General features: G+C 36.7%; 1 protein-coding gene across 1 annotated transcript; it reads left to right on the forward strand.

The window, feature by feature from the left end:
- Window positions 1-1,293: 1,293 nt before the first annotated feature.
- LOC131074701 (uncharacterized) lies at window positions 1,294-1,836 on the forward strand. Its single transcript, XM_058011388.2, has one exon. The coding sequence runs from the start codon at window positions 1,294-1,296 to the stop codon at window positions 1,834-1,836; it is 543 nt and encodes a 180-aa protein (XP_057867371.2).
- Window positions 1,837-8,785: the final 6,949 nt, after the last annotated feature.

An 8,785-nucleotide genomic window follows, 5' to 3' on the forward strand; every position in this document is an offset into this window, starting at 1 on the left:
TCAGACAAAAGAAAAGACCTATAAATCCTACCTTGGCTCCAAAGATGAAGGAGGAGTTAATGAAAATGAGAAATGTGGGGATTATTGAGCCTATAAGGCACTCAACTTGAGTATCAAATTTAGTACCAGTAAGAAGGAAAAATGGTGATATTAGGTTATGTATAGATTTTACAAATCTAAATGTTTCATCTTTGAAAGATAATTATGCCTTGCCTTATATGGAAGCTTTGGTGTAGAAGGTCATAGGGAATGAGTTGTTATCTATGAGGGATGGCTTCTCAGGTTATAATCAAGTCAAAGTTAGGGAAGCAGAGAAGTTCAGAACTCTTTTCACTACACCTTGGGGTACTTATGTTTATTCTAGGATGCCTTTTGGACTAACAAATGCAAGAGCTACATTCCAGAGAGCTATGGACGTGGCTTTTGAGGGCATGATTGATTGTATCTTGTCAGTGTATCAGGATGATATGACTGCTTATTCTAAAAGGGCAGAAAATCATTGTAATGATTTGGAAAAGATTTTTATCAAAGCACTAGAGTATGGCATATCTTTGAATCCTAAAAAATGTCATTTTGGGGTTACTGAAGGAAAATTGTTAGGTCATATTGTCTCCAAAGATAGAGTTAGAATTGATCCAGAAAGGATTTCTACTATTGATAAAATTCAAATTCCAAAAATTGTTAAAGCTATCCAATCTTTCTTTCATCAAATTAACTTTGTGAGAAGGTTTGTTTCAATTTTTCCTGAAATCATAAAGCCTATTGCTAAAATGTTGAAAAAGGGTGCTAAAATAAAATGGACTAATGAAGCTCTGGAAGCTTTTCTAAATATCAAAAGAGCCATCAAGGAAGCCCCTATTTTAAAATCACCTCATTTCTCTAAACCCTTTCAAGTATTTTCATTGGCCTCATTCCATACTATTGCTGCTATCATGTTACAAAAGAATGATGAGGGTCATGAGCAACCAGTGGTATATTTTAGTAAAACATTACAAACATCAAAATTGAATTATGATTTCAGTGAAAAATAGGGTTATGCTTTTGTGAAAGTTGTGAAATCTTTTAGACCCTATTTAGTTGGTGCCACTATTCTTGCCTATGTACAAAATGTTGATGTTAAAGACATCTTCAGAAAAATAGAAACTACTAGAAGAAGATGTAGATGGATAAACTAGATCCAAGAGTTCAATATTGATCTACAAATCACAAAATTGGTAAGAGGTCAAGGTCTAGCGAAGTTGATGGCATAATCCAATCTTGAAACCGCACAAGTAAATAATGTAGAGCTAGAGGATGTACAAATTAGCATTGAAAGGTGTCCTTGGTAATAATAAGAAGGATTGGGATTCAGAATTGGTTTTGGCACTATGGGATGACAGAGTGATAGTTAAGAAATTCACAAAATTTGCCCCATACGAGTTGGTATATGGTAAAGAAGCGCGATTACCCTTAAGCAATTTTCTCCTAGTTTACAAATTTTTTATAGAGGAAGTTTCAGAAGAAGTAAAATTTATGGAAGATAGGTTGATGGCATTAGCTGAGTTAGACGAATGTAGAAGGGAAGCTTGGGAAAGAAACATACAAAGACAGCAAACGGTAAAGGCTCTACATGATAGGAAGGCATGTCAAAGGTCTTTTAAAGAATGGGAATACGTGTTAAAATGGAATGCCAAAGATCAAGATAAATGGAAGCATGGAAAGTTCGATGCACTTTCGCTAGGACCTTTCATCATTTCAGAAAAAAGTGGAGAAAACTCCTATTACTTGCAGGATACTGATGGTCAAGTGCAAGAGTTCTCGGTTCATGCTCAATATCTTAAGAATTTTTTCTATTAATAAGCAGGGAGTATTTTTGTATCATAATAGTTTAACTTTCTTATTGCTTTCTGTTCTCAATTTTCATGATGGTCTGCTTTCCAGAGATAACTAGGATCTTTCTTAGTCCTTAAAGAGAACATACATCCCTAGAAAGAGCCACTGTTAGCACATATTTTTACAAAATATTTTATGCTATATGGAGGCCTTTTTCTTTGAGCATTCATTGCTGGTTTGTATGTGCAGGAGCTTTATCAGCACAACTAAAGGTTATTTAAAGGGATCAGTTGTTTCAGGAGTATCAAGCTATCACTTGGGCACACTAAGGGCATGCACTAACTATAGACTGCACAAGGAATCCATTACGAAAATGTTTTTCAGCATAGAAGTCATTATGGCATGATCTAGAATTGCCTTCTAGTATATATCAGGCCCTATGAGAAAAGTTGGGATCACCAATGTTCAGGATAGATGGATCATTTGTACTGGATTGTAAAATTTCAATTATCGATATAAGTAATCCCGATGAAACAACATTGGCAAGCAAAAGAAGGATTATCGGCATATCTTATACCAATGAAATAGAAGGAGGATGCATTAGAGTGCTTAAAAGATACTCAGCATAGTGCACGCTTTTGAAAAGGTCATACCACCGGGATAGATTTTTCCGATGAAGTAGAAGGCAGTGGTATTCTATCGGCATGTATTGGCTTATCGGAAAAAAGTAGAAATTGTTATATGGATAGCCTATGAAGTCATCGGTGTGACTTGTGATGATAAGAAATTGTGGATCATGGACCTATAGTATCAGGAGATCGGAAGTAATGAGAAAAGTCTATCCCGATACCCAATGACTAAAGGGAACCGAAGGCGGGCCCATCGGAGAAAAAGACCATATCAGGATAAGGCAAAAATACTTAGACTGACCCCCGATGACATGGAGGATCGGAAGGCAAAACCATCGGCATTACCTATACCGATAAAATAGACTGGGAAGCCTAAAGCATAAGGGTTCATCGGAGACTCTTTGGGACATTGAGAGGAATAGAAAAAGGCTATTCTGACTCCGGATGAAGATTGAAGCACCTGTAGGGATATTGGTGTAAGCTATACCGATAAAGTAAGCATTAAGTAAGGACTCATCGAGACATTGGAAAAAGAAATTTTATGCTATGCGGAGTCCCGATAGGATTGTTAAGGTGGATGGTGAGGTGCTAGGAGTTCTTCAGAGTAATTTATGCCGATAGTGCGGAGGACTTAGTTGGGATGCGGATTGATATATTGAGATCATCGGGGTATCGGAGAGACATGAAATAAATTATGCCAACACCCGATGGGTTAAGTAAAAGCAAACTGAAGGTGAAGGCATCGGAGAAAGTTATGCCGACGGAGTATTAAAACAAAAGGCATAGTTGAAGCTGAAGGAGTGTTCATCGGGATAAAGTGAACCATCGAGATAGAAAGAAAACTATTATCCTGAGACCCGATAGGTTGGTCGGGTAACTTGTGTTGATCAGAAGGTAAAAAGCGGTAAAGTCATAACAAATGGCGCCAAACAATTGAATCATTGGGAAAAGTCTCGCCGATTAGCCGTTGGAGGTCTTGATGTGAAAAACTGACATAATGGCTTCAATTAAATGCATCTATTGAGTAGGTATGTTGCCACAGGAAGAAAATCCTTCAAAGATTATGGTAATTGAGTACAAGATTGGACTTCCTGAAATATATAACCAGTGTTGCATAACAGTATTTCACACGGAGCTATTGCAAAAGATATCAGGTGTTTATTGAGAAAATTTTCCGAGCCACTGAGCATAGAGTAAGGAAATTTATAGAGATGGAGGGGTCAAGCTCAAAAGGGAAGTGAAAGTTTGTTGATGTATCCAGTACCACAATGAAAAAATCAAAGGGTGAAGTCAGTGAGGCTCGAAGAAAGCTAAACCAAGATATGATAGATCAAATGGGCTCTGCAGGAGCCAGGTCACGCAGAGCTAAGGTGAATTTGCCTATTCGTGAATAGTTGAAAGACAGGTACGGAGAAATTGGAGATGTACTCACAACAGTGCAAGGGCATGAGTTGTTTCTTTTTCATTACCTCCATAGGGATGAGCCTATGCCAATTTCAAACCCATGGAACACCAATTTAGGTAAACTCATGCTACCTAATGTTTTTGTAGATATTGACTTATTGGAACTCCCGGTGATACATTATGATGCAAAAAAGCAATGAATTTTGTTGCCCGATGGGATGGGTTTTGTTCACTTTGTGGTAGCCACAATTCAAGAAGTTTTTGCAATGGATCTGGGGGCAGATGTGCCTTTGTCATTTATAGATTTGGAGGAGGAATAAAAGAAAATGGATACTACATATCAGGGTTGGAACCTCACAATCCACAAAGCGGAAAAGGGGAGGCTAATAGAGGAAGATGGCCCTCCTTATGATATAACTATTTTCAAGAAGTATCTACAATATACATATATGGCTTGTGGCCAAGTTGGAGGAGTTGAAGCTCCTGATGTGGCAAACATAGGACTGTTGGTTTTAGTAGCGGATATCTAGAGGCATGAGCCTAGAGCTTTTGATTTTGCTTCATACCTAGTGGACAAATTGCATCAAGGTTTCATGAACTTGAAAGATAATCTAGATAAGCATTTCAAACATTATTCATTGTTAATGCATTTTTTTTAATTCTATGGGAGATTCAGGGGATTATGCATAGAGAGTTTGAGTCTAAATACAGTAGGAAAGAATGGATAGGATCAACCAGTGCAGTTGTGGGTTTCTACCTAGGATTATAGAAATGTGAACTCTCATTACCTCAAATTTGAGGAATTCTTTGTTAAACCAATTTTCTTGCTCTTTGGTGAGCCACTACAGGGATCATTCTCTGAGGATGTCAAGAAGTTTCTTAGGCCTCATGAGCACAAAAATCCAAAGGTCAATCACAATTGGGGTAATTGGTACTCATGCCAAAACTTCAATTTTGTTCAATGCTACATATTTGAAGGTTATCCTTATGTGCTAAAACATGTGCCAGACAGGATTGCATTTTTGGAAATTGTGAGACAATTAAGTGTCTCTAATGCTAAGAATTTTATGGGTGCACACAAGCAAGCCTTCCTCCATGGTACACTTCACTTCCAGGATTTTAAAGTTGTGTCTACCAAAGCATATGAAGTTATTGAAAGGAAGTTGGTGGATGAATACAACCCATTCTAGCACATATCTAGAATGCACTATGATCCTGAGGGTTACATCCATGCAAGTAGGAAGAGGCAAGAGTTGGGAGATTATTTTCATCAGGAGGATGAATTTGAGAACATGTGTAGAAATAAGGAGGTGGAAGAGATGGCGGATGTAATGGAGACCTTGGAGAAAAAACTAGAGGAGAGAAGGCAGAGACTAGAAAACATGGAGGAAGAACTATCCCAAAGTGATTCAGGAGAGAACGAAGTTGTTTCCAAGCTCCGGGCACCTGAGAAAGAAAAGGATCCAGAAGCACAGGATAGGCTTATCGTTGCACTGAAGGCAAAAATAGATGAAAGAATGACAGAGCATGTTTTTTTTGTGTCAGATGATCAATTTATAAAGTCTAAAGAGGTCAAATCATTCATGTACCATTTCAAGGGTAAGAAGTTATGGGAAGCAGTACCAAATATTACCCCTGAAAATGAGGCAAAAATGAAGAAGAGATTGAAGGAAGATATTGACACAGAAGTTGAGACTATGACCCCACAAAAGGGGAGACAACTACTAGTAGAGGCTGGAATAATTGTGTTTCTAGGTTGGGACCTGAGTGCCTCATTTATCTTTGATTCTTTGCTGAACTCAAACAATAAGGATATGAAATTGAATATCTAGGGAGCAAAAGATATTTTTATTGGATCAAGGTACAATCCAAATGAGGAATAAATGTTGTTGTGGGCCTTATACCCTCCCAATAAAAGGCCAAAAATCATAGATGTGGATAAAGCATTTGGTCACATGATGACCTTGAAAGTTGGAGAAGTAGACCCTATGGTAATGTTCGATATAGGTATTAATATTTCAAAATTCAATAAGGCCTAGATGAAGCATGAGATAGCAGAGAAGAATAAATACAAGGCCTTATATGAAGAACCCTCAAGAGGAGTTGGCATCTGATCCCTCAAATTATTGATTCTGAAGGTCAATGGAAGAAGAAATTCAAAAAATTGGCTTATGAGCATACTAAGTTGAGGAGGGAGATGAAAAGCATCAGGGTTGACACCGCTTGTGTTTTGTTGAATAGGAGATATGAGAATTTGGAGAAGGCTTTGGATGAGTTCTGGGGTGTTTATCAGAGGAACATGGACAATATGGTTTCACATACCATAATTTGAGATAGACTCAACCTGTTGTTGCAAGATGCATCAACTAAAGAAAAGGTAAAAAGGAAAGTTCGGGGTCTCCTTGTCACACATGAGGTAGCTGCACAGGAATTGAAGTCGGAATTTGATGAGTGCCAGTAGATTGTTAAATGTGGGGGGTTCCCCATTTGGTAGATGATGCAGGAGTAATTAAAGATAAGACCATATGGCTTTCTGAGTGTAAGTCTTTACTTGGTGCAGCCCAAGCCATTGCCAAAACAGATATGCTTGATATGAATGACACTACTGACCAGTTTGAGAATCTTTAAATAATCAAGAATATAGCCAGGGATGTGATCTTCAACGCAACAACTCACAAAGACCTAGGCTATTTATGGAACATTCAGAAGTGCAGACACTGGTTGCATCGAAAGCATTAAGTCATTGCTTGGTTTTGTGTTTGTAATGTAATTGATAATTTTGTTAGGTTGTTTAGTTACTGTTCAGTTAGTTGCTTAGGATAATGAAAGGGTGTGTCCTTTCATTTGTATATCCTAGGATATATATTTATAATGAGTCATTTTATATGTAAGAAGGATCTAGCATTAAGAAATATACACTTCCTGGTAGGACTGTAAGTTATATCTACTAGGGAAGTCTATAGAACAGAGAGGTGTCTTTTTATTCAAACAGACTGTAATGGAGTATTTTCAAGTGAAGCTTGTGTATACAACCATCTCTTAAGGATTAATATATGAAGTTTCATTGTTTCTTTTCCTAAGTATTGTGCATACTTCTATGTTGATGAGTTATTTTGTCCTCTTGATAAATCTGTCGTATGATTTTTTATGATGTGCCATCACATGCTGTTACATTAATTGTGATATTGTGTTCTTCATTTGTTATGTAACACATACTGAAACCTTCATAGTTGATATTTAATAGTCTCAAGAGTTGATAGAATTTTCTATCCACAAAGTGTCATAGATACCCTTGGATAGAGGCACTAGTCTACTATTTATCTTTTAAGGTTTTGGTTGGTCATGCATTCAAAGTCCTTGATAAAGAAAAATTCTCCCTGAATTTTATATGAACTAATCTTTACATATTTCTTTTAAGTCCTGAAAGCATACTTATTCCCAATATACAATTATAATCATTTTAATTTCTTTTCAAAGGCATTTACTTAAAGCACATAATAAAGCATAAATTGCAGAACAACATTTGCCAGTTTTTGTAATTTGCTAAAAGGTTTAAATCCACTTTAAATAATCTCTTTCGTGCTTGAGAGGAAGAGGTATACCCACCTAGGTTCAATTGAGCCTTAAGTGTATAGGTATTTGGTCTTCGACCATCCCTATTCATTAGCCAAGGCTGGTTGGATTAGTTGAAGATTTGGAAAACGCTTAAGTTTTCCAATCTGTGGTTTTGGGAACCAACAATGAGTATTGGAATGTCTTGATCAAGAAAATAGTATTTAATAGAATAATAGGCCACTAAGTCATGTTCCTCTTGCACACAAGAAACCTTAGGAGATGGATCGATATAATTCATTAGGGCCTTGTTTCTAGAAGGGGGGATATTGGAATAATAGAAGATAAAGCCTCATAAATGGGATTGGAAATATCTTGGTGAGATTCATAAAGAGAGTTGCCAATCATCATAATCTCCTTCTGAGTGGGATGAGTGTTGAGAGATGTAAAGTATGATTTAATTGAGATGAGGCTATCATCGCTAGTAAATATAGCATTCACATTGAGAGATGGTCTTTTAGATGCTTTGGTGGGATTTGAAGGATTATATCTAAGCCCAAATTATTCTTCACATAGGTTTTGTTGTAAAGGAATCTTAATCCCTTGTTTATTTTCACCACAACTATTACCATTATATCCACTATTAGCTAAAATGTGAAAGCCTAGACCATAAAGGGATGCCATATTGGAAAGAGATGGTGGGCCCTCATAGGCCTCAATGCTATAATTAGATGAATAAGAGGAATATTCTAAAGAATTGTTTGAATTAGAAGCAACTGCAAAATTATTACTAAGTTCTTTAGAAAAAGTGGGTTGCTCTTTAGTTTCCACCCTATTATCTTCCTTTTCAATCTTAGGTTCTCTTGGAGGGACTTTGTATTCCCCTACAAAGGTAGGTGTAAAGTCTAAAGACCCCCAATCATCTTACAAGAGAACTTTTTTGGTGAGAAAGTATCTTCAGGAGGAGATGGTGATCCAGTGTGAGTGGAAGAAGAAACAAGAGTACTCAAGAAAATAGGCATACTTGAAGATGTAGGAGTATTTTTAGAAGAATTGGAAGTAGTTGAACGAGAAGATGAGGTTTGTAATAGAACTTGTAAATTGGTATCAACAAGCAAAGTATACATCTTATTGTTGTAAATGAACTTAAGCTGTGTTGGAACCCTCAAAATCTTTCCAAAGTAATCATAATAGCTAGAATCATTTTCCCACTACTATCCTAAACAAAGACAATTGTATCCATACACTAGCTAAGATTCATTAATATAGATAATTCATTGTGTTTTATAGTCTAAAATCCTAGAGCATATCATTAAGTCCCTTGAAATTTAAACTAACCCCGTATGCAAAAGTATGTTCTATCTTAACCTTGTAGCTAAAGAACTACC

The sequence above is a fragment of the Cryptomeria japonica genome, chromosome 4 (genome assembly GCF_030272615.1).
Source record: "Cryptomeria japonica chromosome 4, Sugi_1.0, whole genome shotgun sequence".
Classification (NCBI taxonomy): Eukaryota; Viridiplantae; Streptophyta; class Pinopsida; order Cupressales; family Cupressaceae; genus Cryptomeria; species Cryptomeria japonica.